This window comes from Hipposideros armiger, unplaced genomic scaffold, assembly GCF_001890085.2.
Source record: "Hipposideros armiger isolate ML-2016 unplaced genomic scaffold, ASM189008v1 scaffold_10, whole genome shotgun sequence".
Taxonomy (NCBI): domain Eukaryota; kingdom Metazoa; phylum Chordata; class Mammalia; order Chiroptera; family Hipposideridae; genus Hipposideros; species Hipposideros armiger.
In genome coordinates, this window is record NW_017731360.1 from 8,546,873 (window position 1) to 8,571,775 (window position 24,903).

The 24,903-nt window shown below is 48.9% G+C and overlaps 1 protein-coding gene across 1 annotated transcript in view; it reads right to left on the bottom strand.

Moving 5' to 3' along the window:
* The window catches only part of PTPRU (protein tyrosine phosphatase receptor type U), a 92,989-nt gene that overhangs the window by 23,378 nt on the left and 44,708 nt on the right, over nt 1-24,903 (bottom strand). The window contains exons 8-16 of the mRNA XM_019657687.1: nt 24,740-24,901; nt 20,195-20,304; nt 19,685-19,886; nt 19,222-19,324; nt 16,451-16,724; nt 15,693-15,729; nt 14,746-14,884; nt 10,445-10,474; nt 7,397-7,554 (exon numbers count right to left, since the gene is read on the bottom strand). Of these exons, the coding sequence (XP_019513232.1) occupies nt 7,397-7,554; nt 10,445-10,474; nt 14,746-14,884; nt 15,693-15,729; nt 16,451-16,724; nt 19,222-19,324; nt 19,685-19,886; nt 20,195-20,304; nt 24,740-24,901 (1,215 nt within the window). The remainder of the gene's footprint in view (nt 1-7,396; nt 7,555-10,444; nt 10,475-14,745; nt 14,885-15,692; nt 15,730-16,450; nt 16,725-19,221; nt 19,325-19,684; nt 19,887-20,194; nt 20,305-24,739; nt 24,902-24,903) is intronic.

Genomic DNA, 24,903 nt, shown 5'->3' on the forward strand with positions numbered 1-24,903 from the left:
TTCCTGGGTCCAGAGAAGACAGGTTCCTGCTCTCCATGCCTATGAATTCCCATGGGATTTCTCTCTCTCTCTCTCTCTCTCTCTCTCTCTCTCTCCCTCTCTCCCTCTCTCTCTCTCTCCCTCCCTCCCTCCCTCCTTCCCTCCCCACACCCATATCCCAGCCCCAGGGACCAGCTTGCCCACAGCTGGCAGCCCCTAAAAGGGAATAAGAGAGGGAGGAAGGTGAGAGTCAGCCCTCATTTTAAAGTCTCCACCCACGCGTTCTCCCAGGCTCTCTCCAGCTCCATCAGTGATTGTGGGACATCTTGTGCAAGTAGCCACTAGACAGCTGATGTTTTGTAGGAGAGGGCTAAGGCCCAGAGAAATAAACACTGGGTCTGGAGTCAGAGAGCTCTGAATATGAATTCAAGTCATTTGACCTCTCTCAGCCTCAGTTTCCTCATCTGAAAATGAGGATCCTCAGAACTTCCTCAAAGATGGGCCCTTTCCCCAATTCCCATCTGCCCTCCTACGAAGACAGTGATACAATCTAGTAGCACGCTATATTTTCCCTTCGCTGTTGGCAATTAGCATACACTTTAAAGAAACACAGCCTGTGATAACAGCTAACAAGCTGAGGGCTTTCAAGTGCCTGGCATGATTCTTAAGTCATTCAATCCACAGAATATCCCTATGATATACGAATAGGCACTGTTGTTATCCCCCTGTCCAAATGAGGAAACGGAGGCCCGGAAGGGTCAAGGTACTGCTCGTTAAGTGGCAGCATTAGGATACAAACTCAGGCCCGTCTGACTCTGAAGCCCTGTTGTCCACCCTGCTTTCTGTTTCTTTCTTCCTGATAAATGGGCATTTGTGGTGATGAAAGAACCTGGCACTTGTTTGACAAACCATTTGGCAGGAACCCACTGGCACCCACAGGGGTCAAGAGCTCCGAAGAATGGCTAGGGCCACCTAAGGGTTTGAGGGTTTTCACAGGCAGGATTTCAGAGACAATGGGGGCGCATTCCAACATCTTGGGAACATCCCAGCTGGCTTCTTTGAAGCCAGCCTGCTACCATTTACTCAGCATGATAAGTCCCTATTTTAAAATTTGCATACTGAGGATGCATCAGAATCAATATGGCTTCCTGTTCTAAGTCACAAAAATCTGGCCTACACTGTTTGGAAAAGCAAAGAAGAAAGTGGAGGCTCGACTCGTGTGAGGCATGGAGGAATAGAGAGAAGGCATTGAGACTCAGCTCCAGGCTCCTGAAAATACCTTGAGTTTCCGAGCTGTCACATCGTCACCCACGTTCTGCATTCCACCTTCAGTGCCCACTCCCTCCTCACCATCAGTCAAACCTTATCCATCTCAGCTGAAACCCTGACCACCCCTGCCCAAAGGTGGTGTATTTCTCAAAACTCTGACAGCACTAATTGTCACCACCATCCACATGGCATCTAGCCTGGTGCTGGCTTCCCTGCATCAGCCTTGTCTCCCCCAAGCAATCAGTGAATTCCTTGGGAGCAGAGCGCGTGTTTCCTGCCTCACTATATATATCTCTTTAACAGGACACAGCAGCACCACCCACACCTCCCACTCTCCCCAACACCCACTTGCATTTTCAGCCCAAACAGACCTCTCCGTGTTTTCCTCATGTGCCCACCTACCTGCATTTGCACATGCTGTTCCTCACCCATGAATGCCCTTTCTTCCCCATCTCTGCCCCTCCAAATCCTACCTTTCCCCCAAGGCCTAGCATGATACAGTAGGAACAGCAATTTGCAACTCAGAAAAGCCTGCATTTAAATCCTGGCTTCGCCACTTCCTGGCTGTTTGACCCAGACAAACGACTCTGCCTCTTTGCGCTTCTGTTTCCTCATTTGTGACATGAAGGGTTGATAACAGCTACCACGCAGGGCTGTGGTAAAAATTCAATGGGGGAGATCACGAAGAAACTTGAGGAATAAGTTCGTGTCAATGAATTTGAAAAAACTTCAATGAAACGGACAAATTCCTAGACAAAATTGACTTCCTAAAAGTGGCTTGAAAAAATAGAAAGCTTCAATAGTCCTTTGCTCCTTTAAATAAAGTGAATTAAAAGTTTATATTTTTCCCATAAAGAAAAAAACAGAAAAAGGTTGTTGTACAGGTGAATTCTATCAAACTCTTAAGGAACCAATTATTCCAATCTTCCATGATAAGGAAAAAAGAGATGTCAGTGATTTTTATAAGGCTAATAGAATTTTGATACCAAAAAACAAAGATAGTACCAAAAAAAATTACAGGCCAGTTCTACTCGGGAATACAGCTTTCAAATCCTGATACTAAATCCAACAATACATAAAAAATATAATGCATCATGACCAAGTTTGAATTTATCCCAGGACTTGAAGGTTATTTTAACATTAGAAAATCTAAAACTGTCACTCACCTCATTAACAAACTAAAGGGAAAAAATATGATAGTAAGGCAGCAAAAAGGATTTGGTATTTAAAACAAAACCTCTTAGCAAACTAAAAACCAAAGGAACTTTGTTGATCTGATATAACATTTCTACCAAAAACGATAAGCAAAATTCATTCTCAGTGTTTAATGTTAGAAGTACTCCTTTCTTTTTTCTCTTTATTAAATTTATTGAGGTGATATTAGTTAGTAAAATTATACAGGTTTCAAGAAGCACGCCTTTTAAAATCAGGAAAATAAGATAAGAATTCGTGCTGTAACTGCTTCCATTCAACATAGTACTGGAGGTCCCAGCCAGTGATATTCAGAAAGACAAGGAAAAAAGGGTAAGAAATAAAAAAGAAGAAACAGAACTGTCAGTATTCACCAATCCTTTGATTGTACTCAGAAAATCTAAAAGATTCCACAAACAAATTGGAATTAATAAGAAAGTTTATCAAGAAGTATGAATGTAAGATCTATATGCATACAGATATCAAGTACATTTTTCTATATGGGCAACAATTAGAAGTGTAATATTTTAAAAGTATACCATTTCTACTGGGAAAATTGGGTATCCACATACAAAAGAATGAAGTTGGACCCTTATCTAACACCATATACAAAAACAAACTCAAAATGGATCAAAGACCTAAATGTAAGACCTAAAGCTATAAAACTCTTAGAAGAAAACACAGAGCAAAAGCATTGAATTTGGCAATTATTTCTTGGCTATGACACCAAAGGTACAGGCAACAAAAGAAAAAAAACCCGACAAATTGGATTTCATGAAAAATTTTAAATTTTGTGCATCAAAAGACACTATCCACAACATGAAAAGGTAACCCACAGAATGGGAGAAAATACATGCAAATCATATATCTGATAAGGATTCATATCCAGAATATATAGAGAACGCCTAAAACTCAACAACAACAAAAAAACAATTCAAAATGGGCAAAGGGCTTGAATAGACATTTCTCCACAGAAGATGTACAAATGGCACATGCTCAACATCACATCATTCGCCATTAGGGAAATGCAAATCAAAACTACAAGATACCACCTCACACCCAGTAGGATGGCTGCTATCCAAAAAACCAAAAATTAACAAGTATTAGTGAGAATGTGGAGAAACTGGAACCCTTGTACACTGCGCGTGGGAATGGAAAATGGTGTAGCCGCTGCAGAAAAACGGCAGTTGCTCAAAAAATTAAACATAGTATTACCATATGATCCAGCAATTCCACTTCTAGGTATATACCCAAAAAAACTGAAAGCAGAATCTCAAAGAGATATTTGTACCCCTATGTTCACAGCAGCACTGTTCACAGTAGCGGAAACATGGAAGCAACGTAAGTGTCCACCGACAGATGAATGGATAAGAAAAATATTGTATATCCACACAATGGAATATTATTCAGCCTTAAAAAGGAATGGAATTTTGAAAGATGCTATAAGATGGAGGCACCTTGGGGACATTATACTGCGTGAAATAAGCTAGTCACAAAAAGCCAAATACTGAATGATTCCACTTACGTGAGATAATTAGAGTAGTCAAAATGAAAAAGACAGAGGGAAGGATGGTGGTTGCCAGACGCTGGGAAGAAGGAGGGAGGGGGGAGGTATTGTCTAATGAGTTCAGTTTCCATTTCACAAGAGGAAAAGAGCTATGGGATGGATGGTGGTGGCAGCTGCACAGCATTATGAATATATTTAATACCAGTGAATGGTACACTTAAAAATGGTTAAGATGGGGGCCGGCCGAGTGGTGCGATGGTTAAGAACTGGCTTGGGACGCCAGAGGGCCCCGGTTCGGATCCCACATATGGGGGCCAGTGACACTGCCCTCCACAGCTAAGATGCTAAACAACAGCTCAACCTGGAGCTGGGCTGCCATGAGTCGCCGGCGACGGCGTAGGCTGCAGCCCCTGCTGCAGTGCCTTGCTATGGGCTATCGTGTGTAGCCAGCAGCCAGCGTGAGCAGCCCTTAAGCCACCATGAGCGGCCATCCAGAAGCCGGTGAATGATGTGCCTCTCCTGGGAAGAGCGCAATGATGGTGCCAACTTGGGCCAGTGAAGCAACGTCCTCCACAACTAGACTGAAGAACAAAACAACAGCAACTTGTCTGTTCCCCTTCCCCCAATTCCCCAGCACTGTTCCCATCCCCCCAATTCCCCAATAAAAATCTTTAAAAAAAATGGTTAAGATGGTAAATTTCATGTTATGTATATTTTACCATACACATACAAAAAAAATGTACTATTTGCAATGGAAATAAAAAATATAAGGGTCCTGGGGGTGTATCTAACAAAAGATAAATACAATTTTATGAAGACAATTATTGAAAAGACATTCAAGACCTAAATAAAGGGGGTGATATATTTCATATTCATAAATGGAAAGACAATTTCATAAGATGTCAGTTTTCCCCAAATCGATCTATATATTCAATACAAATCCATCCAACAAAGTTTTCCAAGGAACTTGAAACGATAATTCTAAAATTTATAAGACAGAGAATGAGAACAAATATAGCCAAGACATCCTCAATAAAGAACAAAGTTGGGAGGGCTTAAAGTTTCAGATATCAAGACTTAGTTAATTACAGAAATTTAAAAATGCAGTGTTGGCACAGGGATCACCAAATTGACCAATGAGAGAGAATAGGGAACCAAAACACAATCCACATATATATGGAAACATGATGTATGATAAGGGTGACCCTGTAAATCAGTAGTGAAAGTATGAACTATAATAACATGCTAGGACAGTTAGTTATCCCTATAGAAAAAATAAAATCCTTAATTCATATCACACACAAAAAATCAATTACAGATGGATAAAGATTGAAATGTGAAATGCAAAATATTCAAAGATTTCAAAAAAAATTAAAAATATTTTACGACCTTGCATAAGAAAGAATGCTTTAAGAAAACACAAAAAGTAGAAATCTAAAAAGAGAAGATTGGGGCGGATGGGTGGCTCAGTTGGTTAGAGTGCATGCTCTGTGCAACAGGTTTGCCAGTTCGGTTCCTACATGTTCCACTGAGCTGCGCCCTCCACAACTAGATTGAAGACAACGACTTGAGCTGAGTTGCCACTGAGCTGCCGGTGGGCTGCCAGATGGCTCAGCTGGTTAGAGCTCATGCTCTTCATAACAAGGTTGCCGGTTCAACTCCTGCATGGGATGGGACGGTGGGCTGTGCCCCCTGAAACCAGATTGAAAATGGCTACTGGATTTGGAGCTGAGCTGCGCCCTCCACAACTAAGATTGAAGGACAACGACTTGATTTGGAGCTGATGGGTCCTGGAAAAAACACATTGTTCCCCAATAAAGTTTAAAAAAAAAATAAAAAAGAAAAGATTGATGAACTTGACTAAATTGAAATAAAAACCTGTTCATCCAAAGACACTATAAATAACCTGCAAAGATGAGTCACAAATTTGCAATTCATAAGTCACAAATGATTATCATCCTTAATATATAAAGAACTTTTCAAATCCACTAAGAAAAGCCACAGAAAAACCAACAGAAAATTATGTAAAAGACATGAACAAGCATTTCATGGAAGAAGAAACCTGAATGGCCAATAATGATTTGAAAATATCTTCAACCTCATTAGTAATCAGAGAAATGCAAATTAAGACTATAGAGAATTACCATTTTATGCAAACGCATTTGGCAAAAGGGAAAGAAGGCTGGCAAATTTTGATCTTGACATAAAGCAACGGGAACTCTTACACATGGCTGCTGGGAGCGAACACGGGCAAAGCCACTTTGGAAAGCAATCTTACACTGTCTTATAAAGCGGAGCAAGCACACTCCATAATCCATCAGTTCTACTTCTAGAATCTGCTGTGCAGGTGCATCTGGAGATTCATTTCAGAATGTTCACAGCAGCCTAGTTTGTAATAATAACAAGGAAACTGGAAACAAAGCACACGTCTATGGGCAGCAATATATTCAAACAATGGAAAACACTACATGAAAGAAAATAAACGAACTACAGCAAAACATCCACCTGGGTAAATGTTAGAAACACGATGTGAAGTTGAAAAATGTGGGGTGTGATTTCATTTTTATAAAGCTCAAACGCGAGCAAAATTCTATAATGCACTGTTTGGGGAGACAGGCACACATGGTAAAACTACCCCCGAAAAAGGCAAGAACGTTATAAACACAAATTTCAGGGGAATATATTTATATCTAAGAGGGAGGAAGGGAATATGGAAGGAGCACTTAGATGATGCGCTAATTCACCAGTGGTGGTAACCGGCATTTGTTGTATTATTATGACTTTATGATCTTCATAAACATTGTATTTTCTTTTGTACAGATCAGCACTAAACAGAATAAAAAAGATGTGTGAAGTGATGTATGACAAGCTCCTAACACATACAGCTGATTCGCTGTACTCTTCCAGCATGCCAGGCACAGCACTAATGATATACACACATTATCTCATCTAGTCTTCAAGCAGCCCTATCAGCAGAGGTGATTTTTATCCCATTTTATATGTGAGGAAGCAGACATCCAGAGAGGTTAAGCAACTTGTCCCAGGTCACACAGCTATGGGGATCTGAGGTGCAAAGCCTGGTCTCTCTTACTTCAGAGCAATCCCTCTTAACCACTGGTCACCTGCCTCTAGCACAGCAGGCATAAGCCAGGAGACTGCTCTGATCCCCTCTGGTCACACAGCATCACTCCCTCCTCTGAGTCCTCGGAGCACTTCCCACAGCTAACACAAGTGACCTCATATTCCTCCTCTATGAGTCTAGGTCCTCCATTTGCCTAAAGCTCCTCCAATACAAAGGCCACACCTGTGCCTTCTCTGCATTTCCAGGGCCAGTGCCGGTGCCCAGCAGTTGCACAATGATGCTTCAATGTTGGCTCGGGGGTTACAGAACTCATGTGACGTAGGGCGTTCCAGAGCCACAAAGAAAGGGCCCAAGGGCCGGGCACTCACCCCGGGGGCTGTAGCCATGGGCATCCATGAAGGAGAGTCCCAGCCGCTCGTCCTCCTGAAGGGTGCTCTGGTCCGTGAAGCTCCGGTCCACAGCGCTCATCATGTGTGTCTTCTCCTGGCGGTAGTTGACGGTTGCCTTGGTCATGTTCACTGGCTTCCTGTAGAGGAGGGTTAACAGGAGATGTGGGTGCTGAGCTGGGCAAAACAGTGCCCAGAAGTGGATGGGGAAGGCTAGCAATCTGGGGGCTTGAGGCCAGGAGCCATTCTAGAAACATCTTTGGATGCCGAGGGGGCTGTGCCTCCATCCTTTACTCACCAGACCCAGAGAGCTGCTGCTTCCCCAGCAAAAGGGACTGGGCAGGGCTCCTATCCTAGGAACTTTGCTGAGAGCAAGGGATGGGGCAGCAAGTGGCCTTGGGCTGGGACCTAGCTCCCAAGGCTCAGGAAATGGGAGGAAAAGTCACCCTGGGCCTATTTTGGTGTCACAGCACACAGTTATCCCACCCCAAACTAGGAAGATGGCTATCCCTGCTCTAGCCCCAGCATGCCCCCTACCACTTTCCCCGTCCTCACCACACACCTGCCCTAAGAACTCCTTCTTGTCCTGCAATGAGATGGAACACACTCTTCTTCCTGGCAGAGGGTCTGGCTAGCGCTCAGGCAGTGCTCAGGAGTCCTCCCTTGGGCCCAGAATGAACTCCAACCATGGCTGCTTCTTACCCCCCGCCCTGAGCCCCCAGGATGGTCCCACCACCGGCCACATTAGACTTGTAAAGAGATCCACACAGGGTCCTCACTCCCGCCACTGTCCATCAGTCTATCCAACTGCTGGAAGCAGCAGAGGGAGATGACAGGCCCACCCCTCCTGGGAGGGCAGAGCTTGTGGAGAGAGCCCTGGACAAGGGCCCTGCACGGCCCTGGCCTCCAGCCCAGCTTTACAGATGAGGACGGCAGTGTGTGACTCCATGGAACTAGGAAGTGGGAGGGAGAACAGGGTATGGGGAGGCAAGAGGCACAGCGCCATGACCTAGAGGCCATGCAACAGGCAAAGGGGAAATGACCTGGGACCTGCTGGAAACTGGAGAAGAGCAGGGGCCCAAACATAGGGAAGGCTTGAGACGACAGAACTGTTCATTTGCTCGGCTCTAGAGCATGCAGGACGTGAGGTAGACCAGAGAAAGGACTTCCCAGGTTATGAAAGCTAAGGAACACTGATCATCATGGAGCTGAAGAGGCCAATGAAAAAATCTTTCAAGACAGGCAAACTCCAATCGGCCTGTCCTGGCTCAAGAGCTGCTGGGGCAGGGGACAGGATGACCTCTGGAGGCCCCTCCTGCCAGGACCATGATGTCCTTCCTGTGCTAAGAAGATGGCTTTGTGTCCATGCTGGGAACCAACGCTGCTGTACACTGAGGTAGGCACAGCTTGCCCATTCTGGACAAGAAATGGCTCAACAAGCCAGGCCTCCTACTCCAGCAGCACCCACAGCTCGAGGCGTTGCAGGCCCAGGGTGAGCCAAAGACCCATTTCAGGGCAGGTGAGGAGAAGCCTCTGTGGCTGTGACCTTGACCATCAACATAAGCAAGAAGGTGGAAGAGGAAGGAAAGGGAGATGAGGAGAGGAGGAGAGAGGCAAAAAAATTAGGAGGATATATTGGAGAAAGGGGCAGGGGAAGGGACAGAGTGAGAGACAGGTCAGACACCAGCAAAGCACAGGGAACACAGACAGAGGAACATGGACAGAGGACAGCCGGTCAAGCGAGCTGAACAATGGTGCCCAAGGAGGACCCATCACGAGTGGATCCTGGTCTAGAAGGCGGTCTCCAGTGGTGAGCCACAGGGCTCTGCTCCCACCCAGGCCTCTTGACCTACGTGGAAGAAGAACTACAAACACCAACCAACCAGATCCACAGAAGACAGGACCCGGGAGGGACACCGAACCCTGCCGGCCTCCAGCTGAGCTCAGGGTGAGATTACGCAGATGGAGTGTAACACAGGCACTTGCAAAAGTTCTGCATTTAGGTTAAAAAATTAATTGCACACGTAGAGAGGGAGGAAGAACTGCCTTGTCAGCAGTGTCTGTAAAAGCCAAGCTGGAGGTTCTGAATGAGTTGGCAGGACTATGGTTGCTGGAAAAGCTAGTGTGACACTGGGTGACGTAGATGCAAGTAGAGAGTCCAGGGAGGAGGAAGTGAGAGACCACCGTCCTCTGGGCTGGCCCAGGGCCATCTGAGCTTGCTCTGTCTGCAAGGAGGGAGAGCAAGCAAGGGTTGGAGGGAATGTTCTAGAAGGCTTGCAGAGTCAGAGAAGACAGAGGCAGAAGACAGAGCAGCACCAGGAGGCCATGGAGTCAGATGGGGCCTGGGTGGTAGCCTCATCACTTCCTGTGACCTCTGACAGGCCTTAGCCTCTCTGAGCCTCAGGTTCCTCACCAGTAAAATGGGAGCACAGTTCCCACTTCCCAGGGTTGTTGTGAGGATGCTATGTGAAGACCTGAGCCCAGAGGAAGCGCCCAGGAAATGGTGGGTCTGAAGAGCCTGAAGCCACCTGGTGGAGAAGGGGCTCCTTGTGACCTGAATACCATCTGCACTGTGGGCAGAGCTGCCAGTGTGGGGACAGGCCTGGGCCCCCACACGCACACACATGCACATGGCAGTGGACCCCAGAGTGCGGCCTGTATGAGGACCTTCCTGGACATGAACTATGGTCTGACGTCACCAGCAGAAATGGCTCAGGAACACGAGGGGCTGCCTCAGGGGGCGAGAGGACACGGAGGTTCAGGGAGGGTAAGTGACTCGCCTGGGGTGACTCAGCAGAGCCAGGCCTGAACCTGAGACCTACCACAAAGCCAGTGCTCGTGACCTCCACGTGAGGGGGACAACACTGAGAGAGTCAGAGCAGAGGAGGGAAGCTCAGAGACACAGGTGGCCGTGGAGGAGGGGCTGACGCCAGGCCAGGCAGGGGTGTGGGAGCCCAAGCCCAGCCAGAGGGGTTGGGGGCAGAGGCTCCCCAAGAGGGGGCGGTCCCCAAGGCCAGTGGAGCTACTTACGGGTAGTAGGAGTAGGCATAGTGGTCTCTCCTGGCAGCGTGCAAAGAGAACAGCACAGTTGGGCCCGTGATCCTTCCACAAGGCTGGGCCCAGGGCAGCGCCCAGCTAGCAGGGAGAGGCCTGGTGCTTTACAGGCTGGGGACAAGACCGGCCAGAGACTGAACAGGTCAGAGGGCCTTCCTTGTCCCAAGGGCTGTCTGGGCTCAGTTGCTGAGGACCAGGACCTGAGGCCCCTTCTGGAAACTTCCCTGAGCCTGCTAATGGAGTGAGGAAAGCAGGGGGGAAGGTGGGGCTTTTCACAGACACATAGACACACACACATCCCTCACATACACTCACAAATGCAGATATAGACACGCATGCACAGACACACACGTATTTAAACACACACATTAACACATTCATGACATATTCACACACACACAGATGTGTACACTCACACACATAACACCCCCCCACTCACACACTCACTCCTGCAGACAGCCCCGCACCCTTAGTCCCAATGCTACTCAGGCTTGCAGGCCCCTCTGCCTTTGAAGGGACAGACCTTTGTATACACCTGTGCCTGGGAGGGAACAAGTCACTAAGGCAGGGAGGTGACAGGGTGACAAGCAAACCCAGGGCCCGCCCTCACCCACGCAGACTGCCCCTGAGTGTGGGGTCCAAAAAGGAGCCAGGTTGGCCTTCATGGGCACCCAAAGCCGAGCTTGGGTCAAGAGCCCTGACACGACTGCAACACTCCCACAGAGAGAAGGCAGAGCAGGTCTGATCCCCACCTCACAGGTGGGGAAACTGAGTCTCAGACAGTCATGGTCTGCCTGGGACTCCCTGGGGGTCAGAGCAGGAGTCCAGAGCAGGGTCAGGACACTGACCCCAGAGTCAGCTCCCTCCTGAGGCCCCACCCAGGTACATCCAGGGGTCCTCCATTTACCAGTCCCCACATTCCCCTGTCAGCAGGGACCCCAGGGAATAACTTTCCAGAAGGAAATCCTGCAGATCAGGGAAAGGGAAGGAGAGAGGAGGGTGGAAGACGGAGGCCCAGGGAGGGCAGGAAACTGCCTAGAGGTCACACAGCATGTTCCATCCTCCAGTGACAGAGGGGAGGGTCCACGGCCCTGTAGCTGGTCAGAGGCCCTGAAGGCGAGGGGGGTGGCTGGAGGAACAGCATTCTTCTTCTGGTCTCAGCTGAAATGTCATGGCAAGCAAGTGGGCCGTCCCTGACCACTCCCCACTATCACCAACTACATCGTGTCCCCCTTTACCTTCTCTCCGCCCCCCTCCCAGGCACCCTGTTCTTTTCACAATTCACGATTATCCTTTTGGGCTTCTTCTAGTTTAATGCCAGACTCCCCACTTGCCACGAAGCACAGGAGGACAGCACCCTTATTCCTTCCCCCCCCCCCCACCGGATCCCTGGGCTCAGGACAGTGTCCAGGACGTGAATAATCCCTTAATAAACATTTCCCTGAATTGAGTAATCAACAAATGAGGGAAATAAATAAAAGTTCCTCACCTCTATTTGCTTCCATTTCCTCCTCTAAACAAGTGAGGTTCATAACACCCTCCCCCCAACAGGGCTGTTGTGAGGTTCTGGCAACAGGAAACATAGGCTTCCCTGGGGGACGAACAGCCAACAAGACAGAATTTTCTCTGCTCTCAGAGTGCTCAATCCAGCAGGGAAGCTAAACATTGAGCAAAGCACTGCAAGTAAATAAATGAAAAAGTGCAGGGAAAAGCAAGTGCTGCAAAGGGAAGGGCAGGCAGGGGCGGGGAGGAGACTCTAGAGGCAGAGCAAGGAGATCTGACCCAGCTTGGGGTCTGGGGTCAGGGGTCAGGGGTCTGGAGCCAGCCAGGCCTCCCCTCCCCACCCTCACGGGCAGATGCAGCCAGTCTCATTGTCCACACATCAGGGCAGGATGGATGGAGAATCTGCCATCTCCTCCCAGCTGGCCCCTTGCTGTCTCCCATAATCCCCTCCCCACCAGCCACCTTCTTCCTCCAACAAGGGTGCAGAGAGGGGTAAGTGCCCTCCCACAGCAACCTTGTAATCTGTCCATTACATTTCTACCCCAACTTGATCTGAACACCCCCATCCCTGCCAGAAGAACTGCTCTGTCCCATGATATCCCACAGTGCAGACTTCGGGAACCCTGAGGAGCACAGTGGATCCTGAAGGCCAGGCAGAATTGTGTGGGTGGGGGTGCATGTCATGACGTGCTACAGAATGGGACTGAACGGCTTTTCGAGGAAAGGGGCATCCTAGAGGCTGCTGGGGTTGCCTAAGGGTTTATGAGGCCGCATCTCTGGCTCATCCTCTCCTGGGCCCCATGCTCTCCCTGCAGGGGTGGCTGCATGCCCCACTTTGCCAATCTTCTCTCCTTGAGGGTAGATTTCTAGGGCCTCAAATACCACCTGCAACCCTCCAAAATCTGACTCCCCCCATACTCTCCTCTCTATCTGTCCCACTCCCAAGCCCCCCAGAATCAACTCCTAGGCCCCTTACAGGGCAGGCCCCCTACTGGGGAGGACAGGGACTTGCCACTTACTGCACCTACTGTGTGCCAGCCATGGCGAGGCCCTTCACATCCCTGGTCATGAGGAGTGCGGGCTTTGTAGTCGGGCCTGGGTTCAAATCAGACCCTGCCACGTATCAGATGAGTGACATGGGCAAGTCACTCAATTACAGTTTCCTCATCTGTGAAAAGGGAGTCAGACCTGCTTCATGGGTCAGGATCCAAGAAGAAATGTTCTCTGAAGCATCCCAAGTACGAGATGATGCCTGGCACACAGTAGGTGCTCAATAACTAATGTCCTAATGGGAGATACGTATGAAGCTCCTGCCACATAGCAATTACTCAACAAATGATGGTTCAAAATATTTTGTCTTATGAAGTTGTACAGGGACTAGGGAAGGGAAAAAATCAGAGCCTAGCAATCTGGACAGGCCATCCCACCCCACCCCACCCCTCGCCACTTCCCCACTGCTGGCATGCCCCACCCCTACACTCTCCGGAAGAGTCTCTCTCCTGTGGGTGCCTGACCTCGGGCAAGGGGGCCCTGCCAGTTCTCCCTCATCTCCCTGGATCCTGCTTATCTGCTCCTGGCAGCTCAGAGACCCAGTGCCAACTCATCCGTGTGTGCCCAGCCTGGCAGCAGCAGGGGCTACAGAAGCCAGAGCCCAGGTGGGGAGGGGGCAGAGCTGGCTCTGCCTCTGGAACCCTGGGTGACCTTGGGCAGGTCCATGCGCCCTCTGGGCCTCAGTATCTCCATCCCTCAATTAAGGTGCATGGACCACAGTGTCCTGGGGCTGCCTGGTGGGGAATGAAGTGGGCGGGCAAGCAGAGGGGTCTCAGAAGCCCCACCCAGCGCCAACAAGAGACTCAGCTTCAGCTGCTCCATGTACTGGGCTCCCAAGGGAGGTTTATTTGGTGTTTTGAAGACAGGTTCTGTTGCTTTAAAAAGATTTGAAACCCACTAGACTAGATGTTCTTGAACTACCTGTCAGCTCTCACTTTCTGGGCTCTGAGCCTCTATAATTCTAAATTCTGAAACTCCAAAATCCTAGTTCTGGATTCTAAGACATGCTGGAATTCATGCCACCCACTGTGAAATGCATCCTTTGCAAAATACACTATGAAATGCATCCTTTGCAAACATGAGGCTGGACCTTTGAGACCTGAGGGCTGGTAGGGACAGGAGAGAGGTCTTCTCTGAGTCCTAGGCCCAGGAGGACTCTTCAGGGATCAACAGGAACAGGGTCAAGGGCAAGCTGAGCCCAAGGGAGGGTGGGGCCCAGGAAGAGCCACAGCTCAGGGTCCTTGGTTTGCAGGGGAGTAAACACCACCCCCACTGCTTAAGGCCAACACCAAAGCCTCATGGTCAGGGCAGACAAGTTGGCAGAAGATCTGCAGGGGGCTGGGAATTCAAAGCCAGGTCACCTCCACGCCCTCCCCATTGGAACAGCCCAGCAGACACAGAACTCTGGTGTCCATCTCCAGCACAGCTCCATGGCAGCAGGCACTGAGCACTCTTCCCTGAATAGTGGCACCTGGCACCAGCCAGATGTGGGCTCCAGACAACCTGTTTCAGGGCAGCTCCATTTTCAGAATCTCTGGCTTCCCACTGCCCCGCTTGGGTCCATCCACAGGCCTGGTGCCCAGGCTGGCAGCCTTCCACATACTCACCAGGCGGCTGCCCTACCAGCCCCTAGCACTAGGAGTCACCAGCCATGGCTCCTCTACACCTACCAGGCCTCTGAGAGGGCAGGAGCCATAGATGGGCCAGGGCACGGCCTCACTCACCCCTTGCGGATGATGATAATGATGGCCCCCAAGAGGAGGATGAGGACAGCAAGTCCCCCCGCACAGATGCCCAGGATGAGCCCCATCTCCTCCGATCTCTGGGATACCTCCAGGGGCCGCTTGCTTTCCTTACAGGCAGCTGGGGAGAACAAAATAAGACAAAGGATCAGAGGGGAAATAGAGACCACCTGCCCCCTGCCTGCAGGAGTGAGACACAGGGAATAAACCAGGTTGGACAAACAAACACACGTGCACAAAGACACCTGCCCCTCTCCCCAACACAAGTCCAGCCTTTCAGTCAGGTCTATCTCCTACCACCCCTCACACCTTCTGCATCCCTGTGTCAGAGGCTTTACTTGCACTGTGCCCCTATTAGGAATAGCCCCCTCTCCTTTCTACTCTCTGAAATCCTTCCCACCCTACAGTGGATGGAGGTTGAAGGATGCCTGGGGCCCTCAGACACACCCTCTTGTCTGGGAGGTGATGGGGGAGAGGATTATGTACCTCGGGTGTGGTTAGAGCATCTCTGGATGGGAAACCAACCACATTCCTTGTCTGGGAACAGGGACAATCCCTACACTGCAGGGTCTATGTGTCCCTACCTCTCCCCCACCCCAGGAAAGGAGGCAGATACAGAACCCAGAACCAATGCCCAGCACCCAGCATCCCCATGGCCCAAGCATAATGACTGCCCCTCCACAAGCCTGTTCCGGGCTCCTGCCAAGGCCTCTTCTGTGGCCATGAGGGGAGGGAGGTTGTCCCTGCTGCCCAGTCGGGGAGAAGGAGCCCTTGGGGTGGGCACATGGGGCCAAAAAAGTAAGTTTCCTGACCCCAGGCCTGCAGGCCACCCTTCTGTGCTCCCGCAGCCCTGGGTGCTCAGGGTCTACCCCACAGAGTCCAGCAAGTGAGAAACCCGCCCCTGAAGGACTGAACCCAGCGGGACTTACCTTTCCTGGCAATGCGGATGCAATTCAGCCGGGTCTCCTGGAGGCACAGATGGGGGTCTCAGCATTGCTGAAGCCCAGACCTGACCCTCCCCGGAAGGGAACCTCTCACAGCTTTGTCTTGGGCCTGGTCAGGGCTTGTCGTGTGCGGACTGTACCTAAAGACACCCGACTCGGCAGTAGGGCCTGGAGGAACCAGGCGGGTAGGGGCCGAGAGGGGAGAGGTCTGCAAACGGGGCAATGACCCAGGACCAGGAAATGAGATTAGGGGAAACAAGGAAAGACAGGGGGCGGGGCCTCAGAAACGAGGGCCGGGTCAAGGTCCGGGGGTCTGGATGGGAAGGAGGAAGCCTGGGAAGGAGAGATCCAAGGAGGGAGGAGCTTGGAGAAGGGCGGTGCTTCAGGGAGGAGGCGCGTCCTAGGCCTCGAGGTTCTGGTGAAAGCAGGAGCCTGAGATAGAAGACCAGGGCCTCAGGGAGCGGGCAGAGACTAGACTGGGGACTTGGACAGAAAGGAGTCTGGTTAAAAAAAAAAAAAAAAACTCAGGAAGCTGGTAGAGCCTGGGGCCAGGAGGGCGGGGCTCCGAGGAAGGGGCGGAGCTCAGGAGAGGAGGAGGGGCTATAGGAGGGCGAGGACCAATGGAGGGGGAAGGATCAGGAGAGGGGGCGAGGTCTGGGTCTCTGGCCTCTGTGGTGACCCCTCCAAGGTGTCCCCAGCCTGTCCCCCAACCGCTCCCACTACGACCCCGGCCGGTCCCTCACCCCCTTCAGGTGGCTTGTTGCCTGGAAGTAGATGAGGTAGGCCTTTCTAGGCTCAAGCGGTGGGTTCCAGAAGCCGCGATAGGTCTGGTTGTCACCCACAGTGAAGGGCATAGCCTCAGGCAAACTGGTGGCGGCCAGTTCGGCCCCGAAGTAATGCACCAAACCGCGGGCCAACGCTGCGTCGAAGGTCAGCGGCACTGGGAAGCAGTCCTGGCCACCTGGCTCGCGCCGCAGCCTCCGAGGCCTCTCCTCCTCCACGATCACCTGGTACACACTGGGGGGGGGGGGAGGCGAGAGGAGAGCGCGGTGACCACCAGGACCAGGAACAGGGAGAGCCATGTGGGGGCCAAGGGCACGGGCTTTGGGGCTTGGCTCTGCCTCTTACTGGCTAGACAAGTCACTTAACCTCCCTGAGCCTCGGTTTCCGCCTCTGTAAGAATGAGAGTTATCACAGGACTGTTCCATGAGGTAATTGTGGGGAAGGAAAACAAATTGAGCAAGCAGCCAGTGCCTGTCAGCTGTTCATTATTGGGACTAACTAAGGCTGAAAGAACGTGGGTCCTGTTCAGGGAAACCAAGCCGTAAAGCCCATCCTGACTTGCAATGAGTCCCTCCAGTGCCTGCCACAGGCCCTGGGAACCTGCAGCCTCAGGCTCCACCCCCCCCCCCAATACCGTGGCTCCCTTCTGGGCCTCTTAAACTAGAGTTAGACAAGCTGCATTCGTTCATTCAGAAAGTGTTTACTAAGCTCAGACAAGGGGCCCCGTGCTGGGCACTTGGGGTCTAGGCTTCCCGGAACTGACCTTCTGTGGGGCAGACGGTCAATGAGCAAGCAAATAAGGACACACTAACCTGACCTCCCCAGTACCCTCTCAAAACCCTGAGGCAGCCTTGAGTCTGCAGCTCGGAACCCACTGTCTCCAGTCCTAATTGATTGTGTGCCCTGGTCTATATTCTTTCTGATTTGTGTCTCCTGGTCTAGACTTGTGTGTTTCTATTTATTTTTATCGCTTTGCTGAATAGCCTTTTGCTGTGAGCTCCTCCAAATCCTCTATGGAACAAAGCCAAGAGTAACTAAATGAATGCTGATAAATTTAAATACTTCCAATCACAGCCTCGGTCACGTCTTGGCGTGGGACACCCCAAACTGACAACCTGCACTTAGGGAAGTAGAAATGCCTTTGCCTTGCTCTCCAGCTGTTTCTTTTGAGCTTCCAACTTGTGGGGGAATCACCCCAGCATTCTGGGATTTGGGCCACACAGATTTGTTCCCTGTCACTAGCACATTGCAAATACCAGCCAAGGTCCCTCTCAGCCTCCATTTCCCAGGCTGAGGTCAGGCCTCCCCTGACCACAAGTCCTACCAGGAGATGACAATAATCATTAGCCATGAACAAAGCACATCTTGATCTGATATGATCCCTATTATGCAGATAAGGAAAGAGAGCTCAGAGAGGTGAAGGGACATACCCAAGGTTGCACAGCCATCATACCTCTCCCTTTTCACCATGTTCCACCACCACCCCCAGCCCCACCCAGCCTTGTCATCATCATCATCCCTGAGGGACGCTGGCTCACAGGACCCATCAAAAGGACAATGAAAGGAGAAGGTGCTGCTGGGTTTCCCAAGTCCTCCCAGATTCAGGAGCATCAGGGCCTTAAGGCTCCTGCAAAATGCCCCTCAGATGCCCTGATTTTTCCCTGGGTCTCCCCTGAGAGTCTGGGAATCACTCCAGCACAGGCTCTGCAGTGGCAAATATGGGGGAGGCAAAGCAGGAGAAAAGAGTGGAGTGGGAAGTGAGGAAGCAAAGGGTGTCAAGGGCAGCTGGGCAACCCACTACCTTCTTAAGGGGGCTTAATAGGCCCAAATACAAGCTGTCACCCTTTTCGAGTGCATGTACTTTTGTGGAAGGAAGGGATGGACCAGAGGAGTAGGGAGGCTCTGTGACTTCAAGAAAAGGTACCCGCTTTTCAGACAGGGCTGGGTTCCAAACCCCAGCTCTATTACTCACCATCTGTGTGGCCTTGGAGGCAAGCCTGTTTCCTGATGTATAAAATAAGGGTACTAGTACCCACTCCACAGGTTGCCATGAGGATAAATTACTCGTGCAGGTGAAGTCCCTAGCATGGTGTCTGGCTGACAGTGAGTATGTGCACACACCCCACAAATACCCTCATGATCTCTCACATACACACACACTCACTCACACCTCCACACCACACACGGCACACATAGACCTCATGTCTTTCCCTCACACACACACATCGGCTTGTCTCCAGCACCTTCTCCCCAGCAGAGGCAGCCACCATGGCTTCAGCAGCCCCAGCTTCCTCTGGGGAGAAGGAAGGGAAAAAGACAAGCTCTTGGTCCCTCCAGAGAGATGGCCCTATCCAGCTGGCTGCCCTAGCTTTCTAGAAAGCTCACCCCTATGTCTCCCTGGGCAGGACCTCCCAGGAAATAAGCTGGGAGGAAATAAGGCCCCCCAACTAAGGAGTTCATGTCTCCGAGGTGTCTGAGGTAAGATCCTCTGGAGAGGCCTAGACAGTCACCTCTCCAGGCTGGACACTGTCCAGCTACCCATGGCCTCAGAGGGAGCGACAGCAGGCTTTTCACCTGCCCAGGATCATAGAACATCTTCCTCTGGACCCTGAGTGGGAGGCTGAGGGAGGACAAGGGTAGCTGGCCTGAGGGGCGGCAGGGGTTCTGGGTCAGCGGAGGGGCCTCTTCCCTATGGACCTGACCTCCCAACCCTCCATCCAGGCTTTCCCACCTGATGGGCGCACCACGGCCCTGTGCCGGCCTCAGCAGCACGGTGATGGTGTTCTCAGACTCGCCCAGGGGAGACGGCATGTCCGCATAATCAAAGCTGGGAGCTGAGGAAGGGGACAGGGACATAAGCACGGAGTCTGGCCACTGGACAAGGAAGGCCAGGCCTCCAGCCTCCTTGACCCCTGTCCTCAGATCTCTTCCTCTTCAGCCTTAGCCTCCTTGCTCCCTCTGACCTGAGCTTCTCTGACCCCGAACCTGAGCCATCTGAGTCCACTGACCACAGTCTCCATTACCCTCTGACTTAATCCTCCCTGACCTCTGACCTCCACCCCTATACACTTATCTCAGCAGGGGCTCTCTATAACCACCCCCAGGATGCCCCCCACTCCCCCTTCCTCCCATAGAACCTTGGGGTTCTGAGCCTCCTCCTAAGGAGCCAGACCTGGGAGGGAGAGGGGGCTCACCTGAGATGTTGGTGGTGATCTCAGTGAGTGCTGCTTGGCCGAAGCCTTTGCCTGTGCGGGCCCTCACAGAGAACAGGTAGGTGGTGCCTGGGTGCAGGTTGGAGAAGACATGGTAGGTCTCATTACGGAGCTTGGAGATGGTGCGTCGTGGGCCTGGCACGTTTACCACTGGATCTGATGACTCGATGCTCTGGTAGCTGATCTGAGGGCATGATGGACAAATAGGCAGGCACAAGGATGGTGAAGGGCATCATGGTTCAGGTGAGCTAGGGATACGGCTGGGCAAAGGGAGGGCTCAGTGGGGCTGTGGATGCCCATTAGCCCAGGCCTCTGGGCCCCTTCACCTCTCCTGCCTTCAAGGCCTCTGTCCCCATAACCTACAGGGCATAGGCTCTGGTCATAGTAGAAGGAACCACAATGATCACCTCTGTCCCCACCAAGAGCCTCCCTTTCCAAACTGTGTGCCCACCTTCTACCAGGAGTCCCCACTGTAATGGGGTCCAAACCTACCTCATACTGAGTGATGAGACCATTGGGTTCCTGGGGCTCCTCCCACTTGAGGAAGATCATGTCCTCCAGGGGAGTGAAGGTCAGGGATTCGGCTGCGATCCCGCCAGGTACTGCAAGGGAAAGGCGGCATGGGGCAGGGGGAAAGCGGGCTTTGGAGCCAGATTCCTGGTTCAAATTCCAGCCTTGCCATTTCCTAGCTGCTATGCTTGGACTATTCAACCTCTCTGAGCCTCAGTTCCCTCATCTGTAAAACGGGGTAATAATAACCCCTTCTTCACCAGAATGAAATGATGTGATATACATAAAGCAATTTCATATGGTTCAACCTATTCCTGAGTACTCAAAAAGGGTAGCTGGCATTTTCATCCCTGTGCAGGTTGTATTCCTAAAAGAAGGATGTTTGAATGCTCCAATTTGGATCCAGGTAAATGGTTTTTAGAAAATATATACGTTTGCCCGAGAAATGAAAACAACTGCATTAGAATGGTGGGATTATCGATGGAGATATTTTCTTGTCTAAAAATTTCTAATTACACAAACAATATGTTCAGTGTAGAAAATCAAAAGGAGCATAAAGAAAATTAATGGCACCTACAATTCCATTACCCAGAGATTAATACCGTTAATATGTCAGCATAAACTCTTTGGGGCATGATTTTGTTTTCTGTTGTCTGTCTCATCTTAGCAGCAGTCACAAGGAATTTCTTCTAGGGAGAGAATGGCCTTTGTTTGGGAAAACACCTTAATAAACCACTGTGGAGAAGCTGAAATCCTAAGGCAGAGGAAAGCAGAAACCAAGATAACAATCCACGAAAGCCGTAGTGCTCTGTGTGGAAATGAACAGTTACCAAGGCAACACCACCATCTACCCGCCAAAATGATAAAATAAAAAAGACAATTCCAAGTGTTGGTGAGGATGCAGAGCAACTGAAATTTTCACACACAGCTAATGGGAGTGTAAATTGATGCACCCACATGGGAACTGGATATATCTACTTATTATGAACACACCCATCAGAAATGAGTAGATCTACCAAAAAAAAAAATCTACAAAGGTTTTTCTTTACAGCACAATTTAAAATAGCTGAACACTGGAAACAACCCAAATGCCCCCAAAATAGTAAATAAGATAAGTCAATGTGGTATATTCACATAACAACTTATTCAGCAATCAGAATGAATTCTCTAGAACCATACCTGCAACATGGCTGACTCTCTCAAGCATAAAGTTGAGAGAAAGAAGCCAGTCTTTTATACAGTATATAAAAAGAATACACACTGTGTGATTCCACTGATATAAAGCTCAGAACCAAGCAAAATTTAACCTATGGCATTATGGGTTGGGAAAATGGTTACCCTTCAGAGGCTGTGAGTGGGAGCATGCATGAAGGGTGGCTTCTGGGAGCTGGTCACGCTATTTCTTGGTCTGGGTGTGGGTTATCCCAATGTGTCCAGTCTGGGAGAATTCACTGAGCTGACCACTTAAGATAAACATACTTCCTATAAGAATTATACTAATGCTTAAATGAAAAGTGAAAAATATTAAATAATGAGCAGTTATTGAAGGGACTGAGAAAGAGAGGGGCAGAGAAAGAAGAAAGAATGCAAAGCCGCCCAAGCGAGACCTGGTCAGACTGGGGTGAAATTGCCACCACAATGCACCTGGGGGCGGGGGGAGGAGAGGTAAAAAGATTTTAAGGATAGAGTGATCTGACGTTGAACTTGAGGTTGTTTATGAAGGGTAGCAGAATATGCCACTTTGGCATAAGAATTATTCTGAACTGAAAATGGAGAGGGAAATTGAAGGGAAGCAGATACAGAAGATCCCCGAATAAAGTCCTTCCATTCAACGTCGTTTCATTATGACACTGGTAAGAAAAAAAAAAAATCAATTCCCGACTGAGGCTGCTGTCTGTATGGAGTTTGCACGTTCTCCCCATGTCTGCGTGGGTTTTCTCTGAGGACTCCGGTTTCCTCCTGCATCCCAAAAATGTGCATGTGAGGTGAACAGGCGTGTCTAAACATTCCCCGCCTGAGTGAGTGTGGGTGTGAGTGTGAGTGATGGAAGGGCGTCCCGTCCAGGGTAGGGTCCTGCCTTGTACCCTGAGCTGCTGGGAGAGGATCCAGCCACCCTTAACCCTGAACTGGAATAAGCAGATTGGAAAAAACTATCTTCCTCATTTTTATTCATCTTTCTTAAAAGTGTGTATAGCTGACATTTATTTCAATGTTTAATATTAGTAGTGTTTGGGGTCTTCATTTAGAAGTTTGGTGATGTTTTCGTAACCAGAAATATGCAGTAGGAACTTAACTCTTGTTTATATCAGTTAGCCTGTGGTAAAATTGGCTTTTGTTATATGTTGTTTCACTTAAAGTCAGTTTCCAAGAACCTATTGATGATGTTAAGTGAGGACTTACTGTGCAAGAAAAGCTCTCTGCCCTCCCCCTGTCTGCCTAAAAGCAAGACATAAATTTGTAAAGGTGCTCCCCCACCTTTACCAGGAAGGGAAGAAGTTAATCTTTCTGAGACCACTCCAGATTAGAAGAATCCACATAAATTTTACCAACTAGCCCTTATTTACCATTAGTTTCCCCATATTTTTGCCTTTACATGATTTACTGCCCCAAGAATCTCTAAGTCCTTTTCCTTTGTCTTGTCAGGTCTCTAAAAATCCATTGTTCTTGTTATGATGCCCAAGTTCTCACCGCCCCTTGAGTTACTCATCACTGAGTCCTCAGTCCCATGTGTATGTGTGATGCGTGTGGTAATAAACTCCTGTTTTTCTCTTATTAATCTGTCTTTTCTCAATCTGACTTATAGGGCTCCCATCAATGAACCTAAGATGGGTAGAAGGGGGGAAAAAGTTAAGTTTTTCCATCTCTACATTTAGAATTCTTCAGAGTAAACCCCTGCCGCCCTCACTCCCACCTGCAGCAGACCCTCACGGCACCTCACCAGGCATGGGGCACACATGCTGCCATGGGTGAGTGGCTTTTAGTGGAAATTCAAGGAAGGAGCTGAATCTTTGTCTGAGCCACTGCTGTGCAGAACAGAAAACTACACATGTGGGGAGGCAAGAAAAACTGTCAGCCAAGGAGCTTAGGGCACGTGAGGATTTGCAGGAATCTGGGGGAAGGCTTTGGACCTGAACTGGGGGAAGAACATAGCTGTTAAGAATGAGAACTGTGACGCAGGTGGCCAGGTTTGAAACCCAGCTCTGCCGCCCATCTATGAGCTGTGTGCCCTCATCTGTAAAATGGGGATAGTAATAGCTGCCTAGGAATAGTTGCAGAGGGTTGCAATTGAACTATATGCATTCATATATGAAAAGCATTCAGAACAATGCTTGACAGGTATTAAATGCTTAATAAGTATTAGCTTAACATAAGTAACAATAACAGAATGCACATTTTTTTCAAGTACACATGGGACAGTTACCAAAATTTAACTTTATGTTGGGACATAAAGCAAGGATCAAATTTCAAAAAAAGACTAAACTTAGAGTATATACTCTGACCACAGTGGAATTAAGCTAGAAATCAATAATAAAAAGATAATTAGAAAAGTCCCAGTTGCTTAGAAATTAAGCAATGTGATTCTAAATAATTCTTGGGTCAAAGAAGAAATCATTACAGAAGTTAAAAAATATTTTGAACTGAATGATAATAAAGATAGGACATATCAAAACTCACAGGATATAGCTAAAGCAAGAATTAGGGGGAAATTTATAGCTTTAAATGCATATATTAGAATTAAAGAAAGACTGAAAATCAGTGACCTAATAAGCTTCCATCTCAAAAAGCTAAAAGAACAGCCTATCAACTTCAAAGAAAGTACTAAAAGGGAAATAAAGAATAGAAAATATACAATAAAGAAAGTCAACTAAGCCAAAAGTTGTCTCTTTGGAAAGATTAATAAAATGTATACACCCCTAGCAACAGTGACCAAGGAAACAGAAAAAAACACAAATTACCAATATCAGAAATGAAAAAGGGAATATCACATAGATAGACCCTATAGACATTAAATGGATATAACAAGAGAATATTATAACCAATTTTATGTCAAGAAATTTAACAATTTAGGTGAAATAAACAAATTCCTCAAACACACAATGTGATATATAAATGATGTATTATGGAATTGTACACCTGAAGTCTATGTAACTCTGCTAACAACTGTCACCCAAATAAACTCTAATAAAAAAAAAAGAACAAAAACAAATTCCTTAAAAACACCAAAACTGATACAAGAATAGAACACCTGAATATTCTAATATCTATTTAAACAATTAAAAACTGTTCTTACAAAAACATCGCCACAAAGAAAACTCCAGGCCTAAATGGCTTTACCGCTGAATTCTTCCAAAATTTAAGGAAGAAATTATACCAATTAACCCAAAGGCTTCCAGAGAATAAATATGAGCTATCATTACTTTGTTGTTACACAGTTGGTTTAATCCTAAGAAAAAAAAAATCCCTCTAAAAATGTGGGTTGTCTGTGGGAGGCTCGGAGGGCCCTGGGCATCAGGCCAGGGCTCTTACCGTCCTCGTCTGTCTGGAAGGTGAGCTCCTTGCCCTCCTTGCGCCCCTCGGGGTTAGTAAGGACGAGCCGGACGTGAACATTCCGGTAGGGCAGCAGGTTCTTGATGGTGTAGCGGCTGACACCCCGCTCCATCTTCACACACTCCCGGACAGTCTGGTTGTGG